General features: G+C 32.0%; 2 protein-coding genes across 7 annotated transcripts in view; one reads left to right on the top strand and one right to left on the bottom strand.

Moving 5' to 3' along the window:
* The window catches only part of LOC114336456 (cytochrome P450 4c3-like), a 222,147-nt gene that overhangs the window by 5,015 nt on the left and 193,506 nt on the right, over window positions 1-23,626 (bottom strand). For 3 of the 4 annotated variants that reach the window (XM_050652568.1, XM_028286818.2, XM_028286819.2), the window contains exons 3-5: window positions 22,922-23,107; window positions 19,609-19,979; window positions 19,481-19,549 (exon numbers count right to left, since the gene is read on the bottom strand). The exons of the other annotated variant lie outside the window; for it this stretch is intronic. In XM_050652568.1, coding sequence (XP_050508525.1) covers window positions 19,481-19,549; window positions 19,609-19,979; window positions 22,922-23,107 — 626 coding nt within the window. The remainder of the gene's footprint in view (window positions 1-19,480; window positions 19,550-19,608; window positions 19,980-22,921; window positions 23,108-23,626) is intronic. 4 annotated transcript variants of the gene reach the window in all.
* LOC114336454 (neuroendocrine protein 7B2) overlaps window positions 1-23,626 on the top strand; it is a 161,224-nt gene that overhangs the window by 81,629 nt on the left and 55,969 nt on the right. The window lies entirely within an intron of this gene.

Below are 23,626 nucleotides of genomic sequence, written 5' to 3'. Positions count from 1 at the left end.
TACCCCCACCCCACCTCCAGGGGGTATACCATGTTTGGTATTTATCGATAGGTTTTGGAAAAATGTTGAAAACCTGTTTTTTGGTTCATCGATAGGTTTTCGAAAAATATTGAAAAACTGTTTTTTGGTTTCTCATTTGGAAGTGTATTTCTTGAGATATTAGACCGTGTCTTTAATTTACCTATGGTATCCGGATAAATCGTTTTCCCAATTATAGCGCCATCTATCCACAGTTCGAAAAAATGTCTTGAATAAAAGTTGCTAACTTTTACGTAACGAATCCAAATCTGCAAGAAAAACTGGGGGTTTCCACTTGAGATTTTAAAGTTACCCCCACCCCACCTCCAGGGGGTGTAGTGGGGGTTGTTGTTTGGCGTTATTGGATAGATTTTTGAAAATTATTGAATACGTATTTTTCAGTTTTTCGATCCGATGTTTATTTCGCGAAATATTCGACCGTTCCGCTACTTTTGGGACACCTTGTATATAAGTTGGCTCAATGAATACCCTTGCCCGATTCTATCGGCTCAGTCGCTTCTGTTTGAACTTTTACTTTGATTCTGTTTCTTGTGTATATGTTTTTTATCTTTATGATATTCAATTATATTTGTCTCTTGTATAGCAGATGTATCGTATACGATAGCCTTAGTCAAAGGCCTTTTCTAAGAATACAAAATAAAAGTAGACCGGTTTATTGGTTTCTATAGATTTCTCTACTATTTGCCTGACTACAATATTGTCACATGATCTTCCTTATGCAATAGCTTCATGCAGTAGCTTCCGGTGTTGCTTACAAATTTGAATATTGTGCTGAAGCTATTTCTTTGTGGCATTTATGTAATTTATTATTCTAAATGGGAAATAAGCCACAAATTAACTTAAAAAATGATTTTATTGACATTTCGACTTCAACTTCGGACGAAATCTAGAAAGTGCCAGGAACACAACTTAAAAATATTGGCAATATCATTTTAAAGTCTTCTACTTTAAAATGTCTGAATTGCCGATATGAAATATTCAGACTAAATTAAATTATTAGAAGAATTTTTTACTAAGCAACAACATTTTTGTTTAATTTATTAATATTTTGTATTTTGACAACGACGTTCGAAGTGGAAGTCGAAACGTTAATAAAATCACTTTTTAAGTTAAATTGTGGCTTATTTTACATTTATAATAATAAATTGCAAGTTTGAAGTTGTTAATATTCACTTTTATATTAATAGTTTAATTTAAGGACGCTTCATTAATTATGTGATTTAAGAATAAGTTAAATAGCTATACAACCTTGCCTAACTCTTATTTTAATGCTTATTTTGCATGTTTTATATTTATGCGGCAATTTGCAATTATTGTAGTGACTATTTCACTAGACAGTTTTTAACTGATAAAACTTCATAGCAAAGCATCGTTTCCTACTGACAAAACTCCTTAGCGACGTGATTTCTCAGCGACAAAATTATGACAGATCCGTCACAAAAGTGTATGGTAATAACAAATAAATAAAGATTATATTTCGTTGATATGGTGCATTAATTGTCTCGTGAAATAGTCTTGTCGAATATCATTCGAGAGAAAATTATTTACCGGCAAAATTTTCTCCTGGTTTCATATAATCTCACAAGAGAGAAAATTTTGCCGGCAATATTTTCGACTGGTATGAAAGTTTGTTGCCTGGCAAATTTCGCGAATTAAATTTTGACTTAAATCACGAGACGTCAGTCGAGTGATTTTGTCAAAATTTCATAAGCGAAAATTACCAAAAGGCAACGAACTTGAATGAAACCAGGAGAAAATTTTGCCGGTAAATAATTTTCTCTCGAATGATATTCGACAAGAGTATTTCACGAGACAATTAATGCACCATATCAACGAAATATAATCTTTATTTATTTGTTATTACCAGACACTTTCGTGACGGATCTGTCATAATTTTGTCGCTGAGAAATCACGTCGCTAAGGAGTTTTGTCAGTAGGAAACGATGCGTTGCTATGAAGTTTTATCAGTTAAAAACAGTCTAGTGAAATAGTCACTACAATAATTGCAAATTGCCGCATAAATATAAAACATGCAAAATAAGCATTAAAATAAGAGTTAGGCAAGGTTGTATAGCTATTTAACTTATTCTTAAATCACATAATTAATGAAGCGTCCTTAAATTAAACTATTAATATAAAAGTGAATATTAACAACTTCAAACTGGCAATTTATTATTATAAATGTAAAATAAGCCACAATTTAACTTAAAAAGTGATTTTATTAACGTTTCGACTTCCACTTCGAACGTCGTTGTCAAAATACAAAATATTAATAAATTAAACAAAAATGTTGTTGCTTAGTAAAAAATTCTTCTAATAATTTAATTTAGTCTGAATATTTCATATCGGCAATTCAGACATTTTAAAGTAGAAGACTTTAAAATGATATTGCCAATATTTTTAAGTTGTGTTCCTGGGACTTTCTAGATTTCGTCCGAAGTTGAAGTCGAAATGTCAATAAAATCATTTTTTAAGTTAAATTGTGGCTTATTTCCCATTTAGAATAATAAATTACATAAATGCCACAAAGAAATAGCTTCAGCACAATATTCAAATTTGTAAGCAACACCGGAAGCTACTGCATGAAGCTATTGCATAAGGAAGATCATGTGACAATATTGTAGTCAGGCAAATAGTAGAGAAATCTATAGAAACCAATAAACCGGTCTACTTTTATTTTGTATTCTTAGAAAAGGCCTTTGACTAAGGCTATCGTATACGATACATCTGCTATACAAGAGACAAATATAATTGAATGTCATTAAGATAAAAAACATATACACAAGAAACTGAATCGAAGTAAAAGTTCAAACAGAAGCGACTGAGCCGATAGAATCGGGCAAGGGTATTCATTGAGCCAACTTATATACAAGGTGTCCCAAAAGTAGCGGAACGGTCGAATATTTCGCGAAATAAACATCGGATCGAAAAACTGAAAAATACGTATTCAATAATTTTCAAAAATCTATCCAATAACGCCAAACAACAACCCCCACTATACCCCCTGGAGGTGGGGTGGGGGTAACTTTAAAATCTCAAGTGGAAACCCCCAGTTTTTCTTGCAGATTTGGATTCGTTACATAAAAGTTAGCAACTTTTATTCAAGACATTTTTTCGAACTGTGGATAGATGGCGCTATAATTGGGAAAACGATTTATCCGGATACCATAGGTAAATTAAAGACACGGTCTAATATCTCAAGAAATACACTTCCAAATGAGAAACCAAAAAACAGTTTTTCAATATTTTTCGAAAACCTATCGATGAACCAAAAAACAGGTTTTCAACATTTTTCCAAAACCTATCGATAAATACCAAACATGACCCTCCAACCCACCCCCTGGAGGTGGGGTGGGGGTAACTTTAAAATCTTAAATAGCAACCCCCACTTTTTATTGCAGATTCGAATTTGTCATGAAAAATTAAGCAACATTTATTCGAAATATTTTTTAGAATTGTTGATGATGGTTTAATTGGAAAAATACAATTTATTAGCGCCATCTATCAGCAATTTTAAAAAATGTTTCGAATAAATGTTGCTTAATTTTTCATGACAAATTCAAATCTGCAATAAAAAGTGGGGGTTGCTATTTAAGATTTTAAAGTTACCCCCCACCCCACCTCCAGGGGATGGGTTGGAAGGTCATGTTTGGTGTTTATCGATAGGTTTTGGAAAAATGTTGAAAACCTGTTTTTTGGTTTCTCATTTGGAAGTGTATTTATCGAGATATTAGACCGTCTCTATAATTTACCTATGGTATCCGGATAAATCGTTTTTCCCAATTATAGCGCCATCTATCCATACACCCCATCTCCAGGGGGTGTAGTATGGGTTGGTGTTTGGTGTCATTGGATAGATTTTTGAAAATTATTGAATACGTATTTTTCAGTTTTTCGATCCGATGTTTATTTCGCAAAATATTCGACCGTTCCGCTACTTTTGAGACACCCTATATAATATTTTATTGGACGAGATCGTAAACAAGTAAAAACAAAAAGGAATACCAAATTGGTAACAAAGAAATTTAACGTGAAAATCTCATAACTTAAAATTTCATAAAACAAAAGGTTAGTAATAGCAAACAACACGATTTAAAAATTTTCAGGGTTCTGAAATTTTTCCGGACCTACCACCCAATGAAGTTCGAAGGTCAGTGTAGGAAATCAAAAACAATAAGTCCGCCGATGAGATGGTGGCAGATGCCTTAAAAGTGACTGGAAAAAGATCCTCGCAGGTCCCTGCCAAATGATTCATAAGATGTCTGCAGGAAGCAGTAATTACGAAACGATTAGAAAATAAATTGAAATTTTATCAGCCCATAGAACAGTCGGGTTTTAAAAAAGGCTAGGGAACAAACAATCACCTATTGGTATTAAAAAATCTTACAGAAAAATGTACTGAATATAATAAATCACTAGTGGATTTCTCACCGAAGCAACCTTTTTGACAAATAAAGGGCTCAAACAAGGATGCTGCCTCTCTTCAACATTTTTAAAATATATTTGGAACAAGCTCTTAAAAATTGGAAACGGAAATGCAAGAACATGGGACTCCCGCTAAATGACCATACACTATATACTCTTTATTTCGCACAGACGATGATATTTGTTACATGATAAGAAAGCTAATAGAGGAATACAGGAAATGGGGACTAGATATCAACATAGGAAAATCCAAATATATGAATATCGGTGGAACGTAGCAGGACTTGATACTAGAAGGAGGAGAAACAATCAGTAAATTTAACGAATATAAATAATACCTGGGTATGAAAATTACGAATGATGGAACACTGGACGGAGCCATTAAAGAACAAAATACTCAGGGCAGGAAAGCCATTACGCTCCTAAACTCAGTCCTCTGGGACAAGCAGATAAACAACCAAAACAAGAAAAAGATCTATAACGCCGCATTATAACATACAGCTGCAAAGTATGGCCTATGAAGAAAAAATCAAAAGGAATGTTAGAGGTCACCGAAATGGATTTCTGGAGAAGAGCTGCAGGAAGATCAAGAAGAGAACATATCACCAATGAACGGATACGAGAAATAATGAAGGTCACACATACAATAAATGACGAAACCAACGAAATATAACTACGATGGTTTGGTCACGTACAATGAATGCACGAAGACAGAATCCCAAAACAAGTACAAAACTGGAGACCGCAAGGTAGAAGAAGAAGAGGTAGACCGAGTAAAAGTTGGCAGGCAGGAATAAACAAAGCCATGGATGAAAGAGGTCTGCAAGTAGATCAATGTGCAGACAGAGAGGAATGGCGAACGGGTATCGGAAGACGGAGAAAGTTGTAAACCGGTACAAAGACTTCTTCTTCTTCAAGTGCCATCTTCGTTCCGAAGGTTGGCGATCATCAGGGCTATACGTATTTTCGAAACTGCTGACCGAAACAATTCGTTGTTGCTACAGCTATACCATTCCCGTAGATTCTTTGGCCAGGAGTTTCGTCTTCTTCCTATGGATCTTTTTCCTGCTATCTTCCCCTGCATAATTATTCGAAGCAGTTCATATCTTTCTCCTCTTGTAATGTGTCCCAAGTATTGCAGTTTTCGTTTTTTAGTCGTAAATATGACTTCCTTTTCTTTATTCATTCTTCTCAAGACCTCGACGTTTGTGACTCTCTCCGTCCATGATATTCTCAAGATTCTGCGATACATCCACAGTTCCAATGCCTCCAATTTTTTGATATAAATATTTTTCAGCGTCCATGACTTCATTCAGTAGAACAGCACAGAGAGTACGTAACATCTCATCAGGCGAAGTTTCATTTCAAGGCTCAAATCTCTTCCACAGAACACTCTCTTCATTTTAGTGAATATGGATCTGGCTTTTTCTATTCTTATTTTGATTTCTGCTGAGCTATCGTTGTCTTCATTTACAAAAGTGCCTAAATATTTGTATTTGCTAACTCGATCGATAATTTCATTGTGTAAATATAAATTTTGGACATTTCGTGTTGATTTCGATATTACCATAAATTTAGTTTTCTTTATGTTCAAAGATAGTCCATATTCTTCGCTGCAGTCTGCTATCTTATTCACCAATGTCTGTGGCTCTTCAAGTGTTTCTGCGATTAGAACGGTGTCGTCGGCAAATCTCAGATTGTCTAATCCAACACCATTTATTTTAATACCTATGGATTGCTCAGAGAGTGTTCTATTCATTACGTCTTCGGAATAGAGATTAAACAGGATTGATAACAGTATACACCCTTGTCTCACACCTCGCTTTATTTCAATTTCTTCAGTGGTATTATTCTCTACTCTCACTACTGCTTTCTGATTGTAGTACATATTTGCTATTAGTCGGATGTCTCGTTTATCTAAATTCTTTTCTGCCAGGAGTCTGATTAGATGATCATGCCGCACTTACAAAGATACAAAGACTAGTGGATTTGAATTTGGACATATTTCGGGATTACGAAAAGACCTTTAACACCATAAATCCACCAAAAATGTTAAAAGCCTAAAAATATGATCAAACCCATATACAAAAACGCAACAGCTAGTGCTAGAGTGGGTGATGGTCAAACGATAGTATGTTAGGGGAAAATATATATATATATATATATATATATATATATATATATATATATATATATATATATATATATATATATATATATATTGATGCACGTTAAGTTGTGACTTCCGGTATACAGAAGAGGCTGTCCGACTTCCACATTTTCTACTAGGAATTATTTTTTAAAAATTGTGTATTTGGTAAAAGGGGGGCTTATAAAATGGGTCTACCTATTGAGGGGAAAGGATTTACCAAAATAAATTTTGTATATATATACGTATATACCGAAGCGTACATCATACGTTATGGCTTCCATATATAGGGTAGTTCAAGGCGCGTTGTCACTTCCAGCGGTGTTGTCATATTTTGGAAGTCACAACGACTCGTCTGCTAGATTTACCTCCTATTTTGAGCGTAATGTGTGATCTTTTGAAACTTTTACTGTGAATACAGTTGTCTGTGTTTTAAAGTTGTCTATTTAAATTAAAATATTGATATTCTTTTGATTATACAGGTTTACAAAAAAATACATTTCGGACTATTTGACGAAACCATATGACTAGGGGGGTTTTTGGGGTCGCTGGTTACGAATCCGGGGTTCGCTAACCTCTATCACGTCAGGTAAAGGTTATTTCAAGGACAAATCAAGATAAATCGACAGTCGCTCTGAAAAAGTATATTAGGAGGGTTTTGGGGTCGCTTATAACGAATCCCGGATCCGCTGACCTCTATCACGTGTAGCTGAAGGTCATTTCGAGGTCAAATCAAGATAAATCAACACAATCGCTGTGAAAAAGTATATTAGGGTGTTTTTGGGGTCCCTGATCACAAAACTGGGGCCCGTTGAGCTCAACCACGTCAGGTAAAGGCCATTTCAAGGTCAAATCAATTTTGTTAACTCCTCCTGATTTGAACTTGAAATGACCTTTACATGACGTAGTAGAGCTCAACGGACCGCAGTTTTCATGATCAGCGACCCCAAAACTCCCTATACTTTCAGAGCAATTGTGTCAATTTGTTGATTTGACCTTAAAATGACGTTGAACTAGACGAGATAGAGGTCAGCGGACTCCGGATTCATTTTCAGCGACCCCAAGAACCCCCTAATATACTTTTTCAGAGCGACTGTCGATTTATCTTGATTTGACCTTGAAATGACCTTTACCTGACGCGATAGAGGTGAGCAGACCCCGGATTTGTGATCAGCCACTCCAAAAACCCCCTTGTCATATGGTTTCGTCAAATTGTCCGAAATTTAGTTTTTTTTGTAAACCTGTGTTATTTATGATAATATGATTGATATTTATTTTAACAAAAATACTAATATATTATTATTGCTGTAAAATGGATTTATTGGAATTAATTAAAAAAGTGTTAATAGTAAGTCATTTATTTATGAAAATTATATCAAAAATGTTAATAAATAAATTTGAACTTATAGAAAATTTTAATATTTTAGATTTTATTACAGGCACCGTCCTTTTAATTTTTGATGTACCAATAATAATATGTAATAAAAAATTAAATGGCTAAACCCTCCAGGTGGGGATTACCCGCTAAAAAGCTATTTAGATCCATCTTTTTCGAGCAGATTTTTCCCAATCTGCTACTCGATACTATTGACTATGCTTCTCCATTTCTTTCTATCCTCTTTTGTTTTTCTGCTAGTCTCTAATTCCTGCCCTATATAAATCTTCCTTTAATTCCTGTAACCATTTATTCTAGTTCCTCCGCGTCTCCTTCTAACTCCGGGTCTCCATTGTAAAATTGAGTTTATAGTTGTTGCGCTACCTGCTCTCCATATATGCCCCAACAATCCAACTCTGTGCCCAAATCTGAAAATCTGGAATAATATCTACCCGGGTCGAAACATTTTTTTTAATATATGAAAATAGTTATTTATGAAACGGAGTGAGTGCTATACATCGCGTAAGTTCGCAAAAAGTACTTCACGCACAATTTCATACAATATTTTATCTACGATAAACAAATAAAAATACTGTAACTCTTCGTCACTGGAATTCATTTCTATTCTACAATTCTTAGAACTGTGACATATAAAAATTCTAATTTCTTTCAAACCACAAAACTGTCAAATTTTTTTTTTGTAATTTATTGCTCATTATGTCATCACCTCTCTTGTGCTCTGCACAAGAGATCTAAGGTTAGAGCTAAGAATAAGGTTGGCTAGGTGCTACGTTTTCTCGACTCTGTTTTACGGAATGGAAGCTTGGACCTTGAATGCGGCATCAATGAAAAAACTGGAATCATTCGAGATGTGGGTATATAGAAGAATTCTAAAAATATCATGGACAGAACACGTCACAAACAAAGAGGTTCTGAGAAAGGTGAATAAAGAAATGGAAGTCTTCTTCTTCTTCTTCAGGTGCCGTCCTCGTTCCGAAGTTTGGCTATCATCAAGGCTATGCGTATTTTTGATACCGTAGATCTAAATAATTGGCAGCTGCTGCACTTGTACCAATCTCTTAAATTCTTCAACCATGAATGTTTTCTTCTGCCAATGGATCTTTTACCTATTATTTTTCCCTGAATAATTAATTGTAGTAGATGGTACTTTTGTCCCCTCATTATATGTCCCAAGTATTGCAGTTTGCGCTTTTTAATAGTAAGCGCAAGTTCTTTTTCTTTCTGCATCCTTCGCAACACTTCCATGTTTGTCACTCTCTCCGTCCACGATATTTTCAGTATCCTGCGGTACATCCACATCTCGAATGCTTCTATTTTCCTTGTATCGATCTTTTTCAGTGTCCAAGCTTCCATTCCATAGAAAAGAACTGACAGCACGTAACATCTCATGAGGCGAATTTTAAGATTTAAACTTAGCTCTCTTCCGCATAAAACTGTTTTCATTTTGGTAAAAGTAGCTCTAGCTTTTTCTATTCTGATCTTGATTTCTTCAGAGTTGTCGTTGTTTTCATTAATAACAGTTCCCAGGTAATTATATTTTCTAACACGCTCAATTCTTTGATCATGTACGGTTATGTCAGAAAAATTTTGTGGAGATTTCGACACCATCATTATTTTTGTTTTTTTGATGTTAAGTGATAAACCGAACTTTTCGCTGCACTCTACTATTCTGTTTATCAGTGTTTGGAGATCTTCCGGGGTGTCTGCTATTAATACTGTGTCATCAGCGTATCTCAAATTGTTTATTAAAGTGCCATTTATTTTAACCCCTATATCTTGGTCAGCAAGGGCTCTGTTTATAATATCTTCTGAATATAAGTTAAACAAGGTTGGTGAAAGTATGCATCCCTGCCTTACGCCTTTTTTGATCTCGAGTTCCTCGGTTGTTTCCCGTTCTACTCTAATATTCGCCTTCTGGTTATAGTAAATATTGAAGATAATTCTGACGTCCCTTTTATCCAAGTTTTTCTCTACCAACAGTCTCATCAGGTGTTCGTGGCGAACTTTATCGAACGCCTTGTTGTAGTCAATAAAGCACATATATATATCCTGGTTAACATCCAGGCATCTTTGGCACATGATATTAAGTGCAAATAGTGCTTCTCTTGTTCCAAGCCCGTTTCGAAACCCGAACTGAGTATCACTGATGTCAGCGTCTAGTTTTTTTGTGAATTCTTGTATGTATCACTTTAAGAAATACTTTTAGTGTGTGTCCCATTAAGCTTATTGTGCGATGGTCGGTGCACAGTTTTGCGTTTGTTTTCTTTGGAATAGTTACAAAAGTTGACAGAAGCCATTCCTTAGGTATTTCTCCTGTTTTATAAATGCAGTTAAAGAGGTCAACCAAAACATTTACTGTTTCATGGAAGTCTTAAATACAATTAAAACCAGAAAATTGGAATATCTCGGACATATTACACGTGGAGAGAGATACAACTTGCTCCAACTCATTATGCAGGGAAAGATTCAAGGAAAAAGAAGCATAGGGAGACGCAGAATATCGTGGTTGCGCAACCTGAGAGAATGGTACGGATGTACATCAAACGAACTTTTCAGAGCAGCCGTCTCCAAGGTCCGAATAGCTATGATGATTGCCGACCTCCTTCGCGGAGATGGCACTTGAAGAAAAAGAAGATGTCATCACCATGAAACGCGAAAGTTAAGAAAGAATATTTAATTATATGAAAGTGTGTCAAAAACAGTGAGAAAAAGTAAATCCCATTTAAAATACATTGTTACTTCATGCTTACTTTAAAGCACTGCTATCTTTAATGACAGTTTTCACAAACTAAAAATTTATATATTATAATATGACATAGAGTAGATAAAAGTCATTTATTAATTATTAATTGATTATAGTCAGAAGAAAATTAGATCATGCACCCCTTGTTTTTTATAATTGTTAACATACTAAATTACATATCCAATAATTATTGTTATCCATTAAATATATCGATGCAGATCGGCCTTATATCGGATCCTCTTCTATTAGTCCGTTCGCTGACGGTAAAATATTGCAAAACCCATAAATTTTAAAAAACCACTTAAGATTGACATGAAATTTGGCATACACATAAATAGGTAACATATCAAAGAAGAAAATTGATATTGTGCCGATGTTTTCTTTTGCCAAGCAGACATTCCGTTAACATTTTTAGTCACAACATAATATCAATGTTAAAGTATTATTAGAGCAACGCGTTATGGTGTCACATTTCTTTTAATGACCGACACACAAAATATTTTAATGACGGATCCCACACTAGAACCAGATTTTTATTACCTACTGCTGATAAGGTAAAGTTATCAAATATCACTCGTTGTCATCTCTGTGTTAATTTGAAATAATAAAATATAAATATTGTAGTTTTGTATTCTAAAATATTTGGAAAAAATATCTATGTATTTTTTTTTTCATTTAGGTACACATCATTTTAAGGGATTGTCCGGAAGAGTACAGGCTCAGTATATCGGCAAATGAATTTTGTTTTAAATACCGTCCGTATAGAGGAGGTGCTCGTTGGGGATAGGCGCAAAATCTTAGTCCAGTGCTAATTAAATGCATTAATTTTTTTCGAATTCTGAGAAAACTAATAAGTATTTTTGAAAAATTTAAACGCAGAATGGAAGCTTACATTATTACCGAGGGCAGAAAGTCCCTGAAAACTTATATAATGTTTATTTTAATAACTTATATACCTAATATATGTTTATTTTAATAAAGATAATGGGATGAAAAAACAAGAGAAAAGTTAGTGTGATTTTTAATTTCGAATATTTCATTCAAAAGAAACTTTTTTTTATTCTAAGGGACTTTCGGTCCCCCGTAATAATGTTATCTTTCATTCTGGGTGTATGTTTTAAAAAATATTTATTAGTTTTCTCAGGATTCGAAAAAAATAAATGTATTTAAATAGCATTGGACAGAGATTTTGCGCCTACCCCCTTAAGAGAGAGTTTACTGTATTTTATATTATTACTAGAATTTATTACTTTAAACTTTTTATCGCTCTTGATTCATTTTATCGTGTATTTAATTCCATTCAATTGTAATTGTACATTCAATTTTTTTGTAATTTTTACACGTTTTATTACTTTCGAAATAACAATAACTATAAAATCGATTTTTCAGCCTACTTGGGTCAAAAAAATACACAATTTTCGGAAATTTCGTTAAATGAAAACATTTACCTACATTTCTTGTATTTAAGCTTTTAATAAGATTTTTAAAAATAATTTAGATTATTTAATAGATACATTCACCGGCACGAAAAACGGGCACCCCAAAAAATGGGTCATTTTTGATGGCTCGTATCTCCTAAACCTATTCTCCGATTTAAGTATTTCTTTAATATGTTATAGCCTTATTCTTTAACTATATCGCTGTAATAATATTGTTTCTAGACAGGTAAATTATCATTGTATACTGGGCGTACCAATCAAACTGGTTTTTTTTTCAATTTTCACAACACTCTGTGGAATATTCTAGCCTTTATACAATATTGAAATTAAAACCCAACTATAGCCCCAGGTTTTCTTAATGTTCTGTTTGTTATTCATTCGCTTATGTTGGATAATAAAAAAGTTAGGGACTTTAACAATTAAACATGTTCTTTATCAATACATGGTGTTTCTAAATAAGTGCGACAAACTTTAAGGGGTAATTCTGCATGAAAAAATAATGATCGTTTACTTGATAAAACTATGTCCGCAAATGCTTGCAAATATAAAATTATTTTGCCAAACGATCATTATTTTTTCATGCAGAAATTACCCCTTAAAATTTGTCGCACTTATATTTAGAAACACCTGTATCGATAAAGAACATGGCTAGTTGTTAAAGTCCTTAACTTTTTTATTATCCAACGTAAGCGAATGAATAAAAAAACAGAATGTTAATAAAACCTGGAGCTATAGTTAGGCTTTAATTTAAATATTTTATAAACGCTAGAATATTCCACAGGGTGTTGTGAAAATTGAGAAAAAAACCCAGTTTGATTGGTACACCCGGTATACAATGAAAATTTACCTGTCTATCAACAATGTTATCATAGCTATATTGTTAAATAATAAGGCTATAACATATTAAAAACATTACTTAAATCGGACCAAAGGTTTGGGAGATACGAGGCATCAAAAATTACCCATTTTTTTAGGGTGCCCGTTTTTCGTGCCGGTGAGTGTAGATTAAATTAGAAGTTCATTGTAAAAAAGGAAGTAAACAAAAACACGAGAAAAATGAATTTATATAAGTAAATAGGTAAGTAAATATTATAGATTGAAATAAGTACAGAAAATATATAATTATAGAGATATATAATCACTTATTGTACCTTCATTTAAGGCTAACTTTAAAAGTAAAGCAGATCTGCTATTATTCATGTTTAAAAACAAAAGGCACACAAAACACTAAGTACGATTAGGACCGCGAATCTACAACAGATAAATGTCTGGAAACCGTTACACAGGGTTGCCAAAAAACGGAAGTCACACCGAGCGGTGTGGTATACGGAAGACGCTACGCGTTGTGTACATAACCTGTATAGTAGCACGGGAGCGACACTAGCGCTGGTGATATACCGTCGAACTAAAATCTGATCTTATGAGTATGTTAGATACGATATGACTTCCAGCGAAATTTTTAATATAAGCCTTCTGATACCATCTAGTAGCCAAATTCGTAAAAATATAGGCAAAACGTTGTGACTTCCGAAATCGGAAGTCATAACGGTATATATGAAGTAACAACGTATTACGAGAATCTACTTTGGAAGTCACATGGATACATGTATCAATATATATATATATATATATATATATATATATATATATATATATATATATATATATATATATATATATATATATATATATATATATGGATCTTTGATTCTATTCGAAAAATTTTTCCCAACCCGAAATGGTGGATGTGTGAATTGTTCGTAAGGGGATTTTTCCACATTCTCTATTTCATCTGTTTGATTTTATATATATATATATATATATATATATATATATATATATATATATATATATATATATATATATATATATACTGTTCTTAGGCATCAACGCCCTTCGGTAGGGATCTATGGAGGAGTATCACCAAGCCGCAAGCCCTTATCCCTTGCCGTACCGCTCCTCCATAGGCCGATCAGACGCCAGTTTATTCCAGACCAAGCCGTAGACTCTATTGAGTGTTATACTACGGCATTGGCCTTTTAATAATTTCTTGACCTGGCTGAGGCTCGAACCATCGATCGCAAACCACTAAACTTGTCGATCGACTGCGCCTTTGCCAACTGGACCGTCTGGACCGACAAAGGGGCAAATATACAGGGTGTAACGAAAATACATGTCATAAATTAAATCACGTATTCTGAGACTAAAAATAGTTCGAATGAACCTAACTTACCTTAGTACAAATATGCACATAAAAAAAGTTACAGCCCTTTGAAGTTACAAAATGAAAATCTATTTTTTCAAATATATCGAAAACTATTACAGATTTTTTATTGAAAACGGACATGTGGCATTCTTATGCCAGGAACATCTTAAATAAGAATTATAGTGAAATTTGTGCACCCCATAAAAATTTTATGGGTGTTTTGTTCCTTTAAACCCCCCAAACTTTTGTGTACGTTCCAATTAAATTATTATTGTGGTAGCATTACTTAAATTCAATATTTCTAAAACTCTTTTGTCTCTTAGTATTTTTTCGATAAGGCAGTTTTTATCGAGTTGCGGCTTCTTTTTTAATATGTTTACATAAAAATTTTATGGGGGTTTTCTTCCTTTAGATTCTGTATGTTCCTGTATGTTCCAATTAAACTATTACTGCGGTACCATTAGTTAAACACAGTGTTTTTAAAACTTTTTTGCCTCTTTGTATTTTTTTTTCGATAAGGCGCCTTTTATCGAGATGTGGTTTCTTTTTTAATATGGTTCAAAATATACCTAAAAATGTAAATCATAAATAAATTTTCATATTATTACAAAGTCTCCATAATCGTACTTAGCCGTATACAAAATATGTGGTGGATTTAAAAAATATTCAAAATATCTCGATAAAATCTATATCCATCAGTCAACAAGCGAAGACTGGATGATGTTGAATCAATAACCTACATTTATACAGGGTGTCCAGAAACTCTACCGACAAACGAAGACAGAAGATTCCTCAGATAATTTTAAGACAATTTAACCCGTGGCGTAGTCCGAAAATGCTTCCTAAGGGAGCTAGAGCTCTTTGAAGATGGCGTCTTGTAATTAGCTTTTCTGAAATACTACCTCCAGAACGCTTCTAGTTAGAAAAACGAAAATTGGTACGCATATTTATCTTCCACAGAGAAATCGATTCCATCCATTGCGAATTTCTAGTACCGGTCATAGGCGTCCGTTTTGGGTAGGGCAACGGTTATTTTATCGCATAACTTTTTTAAATGCTTTTCTTTAGTTCAATAGTTTGCATCAAATCTTTAGACGTTAATTTGACTGACCTTTCTTCAATGAAAATTAATGAAAATTTGCAGACAAATGCATTCTCGGGAACAATACAGGAATATTCAATAAAAAAAATTTTTTTATGTTTATTAATTGTTTAAATAAAAAAAAACGATTTTAATGGAAAATACTTAAATTCTCTTGTTTTTAAAATGTAGAAACTTGAAACTTTTACGGATTGTAGCTAATGATATGAACTATACATGATTTTACTCTTTACGTTAATTGTTTACGTTATGCTTCATAAATAAACAATAAAGTTTCAAATTTTGAACGCTCATATATTTGTTTATATATAAATCGGCATTTATTCGTGTCAAATTTCAATACGATACGAAACAAAACTTCAACCAAAACTCGAATTCAAAAAATTCGTGTTTTTATCGTAGTCTTAGAAAAATCACCGGTAGAGACGTTTTGTGCTACAATTAACATTAGAATTCGTTTTGTCGTATTAATTAATTAAACGCTTTTCTTTAGTTCAATCGTTTGGGTCAAATCTTTGGACGTTAATTTGACTGCCTTTTCTTCAATGCAAATGAATAAAAATTTGCAGACATATGCATTCGCGGGAACAATACACGATTAGTCAATAAAATGTTTTTGTTAATTAATTATTTAAATAAAAAAACGATTTTAACGGAAAATGCTTAAATTCTCTTGTTTTTTACAATGAAGAAACTTGAAACTTTGACAGATTATAGCTAATTATATGAACTATACATAATTTCACTTTTTACGTTAATTGTTTACATTATGATTCATAAATAAACAATAAAGTTTCAATTTTTTGCAGATTCCGACTACTTTTCATGTTTGTACACCATAATGTTTTATACATATTTTAATAAAAATGACGATATACTTTCATGTTTAAAAAGTATAAGACTAAAAAGCAAAAAATAAAAAAAAATATAAAAAAAATATTTTTAAGAAATGATTTTCTTTAGTTATGAGTGACTAAAATTAAACATATAAAAAAATCAACTAAAAAGCAAAAAATAAAAAAAACCTTTTATTCGATGAAGACCGTTTATTCGTTTATAACGAATATGTTAGATTTTTTCAATTTTTTTTATTTTTTGCTTTTTAGTTGATTTTTTTATTTTAATATGTTTAATTTAAATCACTCGTAACTAAAGAAAAGCGTTTCTTAAAAATATTTGTTTCATATTTTTTTTATTAACTTTAAATTTTAAGCATTTTTGACTCTGGATTATTAAATTTTGGGGTATTCTAGTACTAAAAGATACTCTTGCTTTAAGTCGGTAGAATACACCGTTTTCTAGAAAAACCGATTTGAATATTTTTCGTCTCTTGAAATTGAAAAAAATTTAAAAAATGTTTCAAAAAAAAGCGTTATATTTTATCAGCTTAACGCAAGAGTAACTTTTAGTACTAGAATACATCATAATTTAATAAACTAATGTCAAAAATGCTTAAAAATTAAAGACAAAAAAGTTATGCGATAAAATAACTGTTGACCTACCCAAAACCGACGCATATGACCGGTACTAGAAATTCGCAATTAATGAAATCGATTCATCTTTGCAAAATAATTAAACATACAAGTTTTCGATTTTCTACATAGTTTTTTCTTGGAACTTTTTTTTTAAATTCAAAAAACGAAAAATTTTCAAATCGGTTTTTCTAGAGAATGGTGTATCCTATTGACTTAAAGCAAGATTACCTTTTAGTACTAGAATACCTCACAATTTAATAATCCAGAGTCAAAAATGCTTAAAAATTAAAGACAAAAAAGTTATGCGATAAAGTAACCGTTGCCCTGTAATGGAAAATGAAGCAGTGGAACCTCCACTTCATTTACAACTCGAATTCTGTCCAAAAAATGTAATTACCTTCAAAATCTACATGAGCTATCAGTTTTAGACCTCACTCATAGGTACTGGAGAACTAAAAAATCTATACCTTTGGTAGAAAGTTATGTAAGTACGGTAAAGTACAGTGAAGTTATCTATAAAAGCCAAATTCCGCCTTACTACAGTGCAATGACAAAAACATTATTTTCTAACAAGGTTAAAACATGTTATTTAAACTCACATTTACCGCCAAATATGTTTGATATACTTATTAGAGAAAAATGGTTAAATTTTCAGTACATATTTTTACCGATGGGTCAAAAGACGCAAATGGAACGGGCTGTGCAGTATTCCACGAAAATAAAAATTACCATCATCAATATAGCCTACCTATTGAATGCTCAATATACACAGCAGAAATGATAGCAGTAATGTTTGCTGTTCAGTATGTACTACTGAATCCAACTAGCAATTATGTTATATTTACTGACAGTAAAAGCGTGGTGGACAGATTGAGTAACATTCAAACAGTCAAACACATAAACCACATTGAATTGAATATTCTTAAAACTCTGTTTGAAATTATACAATTAGGAGTAAATGTAACAATTGCTTGGATTAAGGATCATTCGGGAATAAAAGGCAATGAAATAGTTGACAATTTTGCTAAATCAGCTTATGTGATCGGAGAAAAAATAAACAAAAATTTAATTCCAGCTTCAGATATTGATACTTTTAGCAGACAAAAACTTAAAAATAATTGGCAATTGCATTACAGAGAATGTAATGCTGGCTCAAATTTTGCTCATTGTAACCCTAGGATATTCTCAAAAAGATGGTTTTACACAGAATATAACAGACATTTTATAAAGACCATTAATCGGTTGAGAGCCAATCATGCTCTTACGCCATCTTACATGCATAGAATCGGCTTGGCAGATACTCCCAATTGTACTTGTGGCAAAATCGGAGATCTAACACATGTCATATTAGAATGCCATTTAAACATAAATAACATAAACGACCTTTATAAGGAATTAAAAGATTTAAAATGTTTTTTCCCAATAAACCTAAATACTTTAATATTTACAAATGATATGGAAATTCTTCATCTAATTTATAAACATGTTAAATTATGTAAATACAAGTTGTAAACGTAATATGTAATAAATAGACATAATTTGGTAATGTGGTTTGAAAAAATTAAAAAAAAATATAATATTAAAAAAACACAAAATAAAATAATAACAAAAAAATAATAATAAACAAAAAAAAGGAAAAAAAAGGAACAAAAATAAAAAAGAATAGAAAAAAAAAGAAGTAAAAAAAAGTGTTTCGCACAAAATAAAATATATATTAAAAAAACACAGTAAAATAATTAAAAAAAAAACAAAATAAAAAAAAAGCTACACAATGTACCAATGTATCTATAAAAATAAAATTGTAGAATGTACTTATGTTATAAGAAATTTATGACTATGAATCTGCAATCAATCAGAAACAAGTCTGGCTAATTGGCTCTGCCAAAGCCATTTTTCAAAAAAAAAACCGTTGCCCTATCCTAAACGGACGCCTATGACCGGTACTAGAAATTCTCAATGGATGGAATCGATTTATCTCTAGAAGATAAATACTCATACCATTTTTGTTTTTCTATATAGAAGCGTTCCGGAGGTATTTAAGAAAAACTAATTACCAGATGCCATCTTTAAATAGCACTAGCTCCCTTAGGAAGCATTTTCGGACTAGGTGAATTGGAATAAATTGTCTTAAAATTATCTGAGGAATCTCCTGTCTTCGTTTGTCGGCAGAGTTTCTGGACACCCTGTATAATGATACAATAATACAGTGAACTAAGCGAGATCTAGAGGGCATGGGTATTAGAAATGCAGAAGAAAAAGCAAGAGACAGAAGGAGCTGGAACCGGATATGTAATGCAGTTTAAGAAAGAGAAGAATGGAGGACTGATCCACCTCGAAAACATGGATCTAGATAGCCTGTAAAGGCGGCGCTACCCCCACGGGGGTGTTTTAGCCACTATATATAATACAGTTAACACGTTATTATGTATCGCACACTGTATAGTGGCATTATTAAAAGGGTCATTCGTACTTTTTTGCAATCATTCTATAATAAATTTGTTCTTACCTGAACCTGATAGTTATTAGCTAAAGCGTAAAGAGTAAACGAAATGGCTGACGATAAGGTATCCATGCCCTAAAATTTATTTATTAATATTGGTTTTGTCTTGCCTATTTTAAATACTTATCACTTACCGCGAACATAAAAGTATCAACTTCTTCTCTTATATCCTTTCTTGAAAGATACTGGTCATTGGAGTTGGCGCTGAGTAATAAATCTAAAAACGCTACTTTCTTTTTTATTCCGTTTTCATCTATTTTGTCCTTAATAACAGACCGCGAATCCTCACATCTTTTAGCAATTACTTGATCAGTGAAATTATGAAGTGTTTTCAATACAATTTTCTCTTTGTAATAATTGATGGTTAAAGGATATAAATGATGGCTAATTGCTACAGGAATAGAGTACATTTTCTGGTAAATTAAAGAGCAAATATTTTTAACAGAATGCACATATGCTGAGTTATCGTACGTTTGAGCATTTATTTTCACGCCCATCGAAGTTTCTGAAAAAATACATGGCAATATTAGTAAATCTGTAAAATTAAAAAATAAGACAATATTTTAATTAGCAGTATAATAACTATAAGTATACTCGTGATACAAACACAAGTCTTGAACGCTAACTTCCTAAAAGTTTACCAAATGTTAATAAAAAACTAAAAAAATCCGTGGATTAGAAATTTTTACATTATTTATTTTATAGGTTCAAATTTTAAAGGCTTTGCTTGAAACATCCTGGTTTCAGTAGTAAAAAGAAAGAACGGCCCATAAACTCTAAAAATTTTATTGAAATATGCACCTGGAATGTCAAGGCCATGTACGGAGCAGGCAACATTTATTTATAATGCCATCTATAAAATGGAGTAATTGAATATTAGTCCAGGGTAATAAGGATTTTCTCGGGACACTCAAAGATCCAGGTAGCTGACTAGTTTTTTAGTTATTGTAGACCTATAGGAAGAAAACCTACATGTTTCCTGCCTAGAGTTCGCGTCCGTTTTTTAATTATTAACAATTTAGTGCAAAAATCGCGATTTTTTCGATTTTTTGCACTCCATTCAAAAGCTAAATAGTTGACAAAATTTCAAAATTCAGTTTTTTAGAACATTGAAAAACCTTCAATATGCCGATTTTAGGAATTTAAAAAGTTAATTTGCTGCTACGCAAACTGCAAAATAAGTGAAAATCGTTATTTGTTAATAACTTTTACTAAAACTATCTTAGAACTTTAGTGTTTCACCCAAAGTTGGGTATTGGCGTACCTAACACACCTTAAAAATTTGTTCCCAGAGACCTTTATTTTGCAATAAGATAAGACAGAAAATAATGAAGATAGGGCAATTCTGAGTATGCCAAATGAAAGTAGAAGAATGATAGTATCAAAATTTATTAAAAAAAGATAAAAAACAATTAACAGTCAAAAATCTTAATGCCAAATTTTTGAAATTTTGTAGTTTATAAACATTTAGAATAACTTTAAAAATGTTGTCCATTGAAACACTCTTTTAATATATTTGAAAAGATAGTATTTTAACACGAATTTACAAATAAAAAAATTTAGTCTGGGTTCATTTGGGACAAAGTTAGCCATATGTTTTGTTAATTCACAGCTAATTTGTTTATAATAATTAAGGAATCTCATTAATGCCCTTTTTAAAGAATGGGATTTGTGGTTTTTCTTAAAAAATTTGCACAAACATTGTATTTTGACAGCACCCTCTACGATTTTTCAAAAATGTAGTTCAAACGATTACTAGGGAGAACCTACAAATCCACCGAGTTAAAATACCGAAAAAGCAATTTCAAACGAATATAATTTTCTATATCTCCGGATCAACTCAATGGATTTTGATCTTTCTTTTTTTAATTTGTATGTAATTTCTACGTACCTACATTACAAATATGCAATGTGTTTATAAATTTATTAATTAATAAACAGTCTAATTTGTTTAAACATTTCTTGAAAAAATATTTTTTTTACAAAAATCTATTTTTAATCATAGTATCATTAATGATCATAGAAAAAGTTAAAGTACACTTTAATAAATAAATGATTTTTATTAGATAATTATCTGTTGAAGATAATTTATTTATTAAAATATACCTTAACTTTTTCTATGATTAATAACGATATTATGATTAAAATCATGGATTTTTGGTAAAAAATTATTTTTTAAAAATTGTTTAAACAAATTAGGCCGTTTATTAATTAATAAATGACTAGACAAATTGCATATAGCAGTGAGATGGGTCTGTAATTTTTTATGTCCTTTCTGTCGCCTTTTTTAAATAGCAGGATTGTAAGACTTTCGTTCCACTCGTCAGGTATTTCTTCTTTATTTATACAGTGATTAAATAGATTTCTTAATGTTTGTAAGATTTCTTCTTTCCCTGCTTTCAACATTTCAGCAAGGATTCCATCTGGTCCCGGTGCTTTGTTGTTCTTTAATTGTGATAGTACTGCTTCTATTTCATAATTTTCTATTTTTGGTAATGTTTCTGAGTTTACGTTCGCAATTGTTTTCTTGATATATTCCTGAGTGTTGAGGTTTGCTTCTTTCTTTGAGGTGTATAGTTCTTTATAAAACCTTTCTACTTCTTCTGATATCTTATCTTCTCTCCTCTCTTCTCGTCCTGTTTCATCCTTTATTGAAATGAGTAGTGGCTTCCCTAAATTTGGTCGTAAGCGTTTTAGGCCCTTATTTCTCTCAAGTACTTTCTCGATTTCATTTTGGGTGTGTTTTCTTAGATCTTCTCTGGCTTTTCTCCTAATAAATTTGTTTATTTCTACGTATTCTACTGTGTTTCTTTTGTTTTCGCTTATTAGTTTTCGTCTACTTTCCATTAATTTAACTGTCCCGCTACTTAATCTATTTTCTTTTGTTCTTAGTTTTTTGGTAATTTTCATTCCCGCTTCTAAGAGTTTTTGTTTCATTTCTTCATTAATCTTATTAATTTCTGACTCTTCCTTAGTAACACCAAGAGATAATGAAACATGCCATACGGGAATATCAGAAGAACAACATATCTAAATCAGAAGTATTTAACGATATTAAAATAATAAACCACTTTGGGAAAACACTGGAAGAGACATACTAAACCAATACCTGTGACAGAAAATGGCGGAAAAGAAAAAACCATAGATAACCGACAGTTTACTACAGATAATGGACTGAGAACACAATCCAAGGGAAAAATATGCCGCTTTAAAATCCCATTATCTAGTTAATTTTGAGGGAAAACAATATAGGTTTCCATTTACAAAACAAATGGATAACGTCAACTAGACGTCATGCTGGTGTCATCATGGTTACGGTTATCTAAAATGAAAGCAAAACTAAATCAAAAATCGAGCTATCTCGAAACGGAGGTATTTGAGGTGTTAAAACCAAACATAAAATAATGTATGTTGAATCAATTTTTAATAATAAATGAAAAAACCTACCACATATAATATCTAATGTCAATAACTTCAGCAAGGGGTATATATCAAACGATGACTTATTAACATTACTTGACAACTTTTTTATAAATTCTTGTCCTACCTCTTCGAAAACGCCAACAAAGTTTTCTAAAATAGAAAAATGAAATGCTGGTGTTATCATTTTTCTGCGTGTTTTCCATTTTTGACCTAAAACCAAACAAACAAATATTCGTTAATGTTAACGAATAACTTCGTATCGTAGAAAATTCTTTTTATTCTATATTTTCACATTAATCCGGGCGGAATATGTTTAGACAATTTCCATATAAGGAATATTTTTGGCTGGAATCACTTCAGAATAATCACGATAGGTGCCAGTGACAAACCTTGTGCTAATTTATGTATGTAATAAAATCTGACAAAATTCGAAAATTTTGTCTTTTGCGCCAATATTTTCGCCTTTGACCTATAACTCGAGCGATGTTGCACCAACAAAAAAAATTATGGAAGGAAAAATGTTTCATTTTTGATTTTTACATAACATGCATTTGACTAGATCGAAATTCAAAATTTAATGTTTATTGTTTAAAAAATGGCAATAATTGGAAAACATGCAAAAAATTGAGTTTCTCCTTTAAAATTTTTCGACGCCTTTTACATAATTTAGAGCCTTCATATTCCCCGTAGAAAAACTCTATAGTACGACTCAAATGTGTGTTAAATTTC

The sequence above is a fragment of the Diabrotica virgifera genome, chromosome 6 (genome assembly GCF_917563875.1).
Source record: "Diabrotica virgifera virgifera chromosome 6, PGI_DIABVI_V3a".
NCBI lineage: Eukaryota > Metazoa > Arthropoda > Insecta > Coleoptera > Chrysomelidae > Diabrotica > Diabrotica virgifera.
Note: the sequence above shows the minus strand (reverse complement) of the source record. Positions and strands in the feature narration are given on the sequence as shown.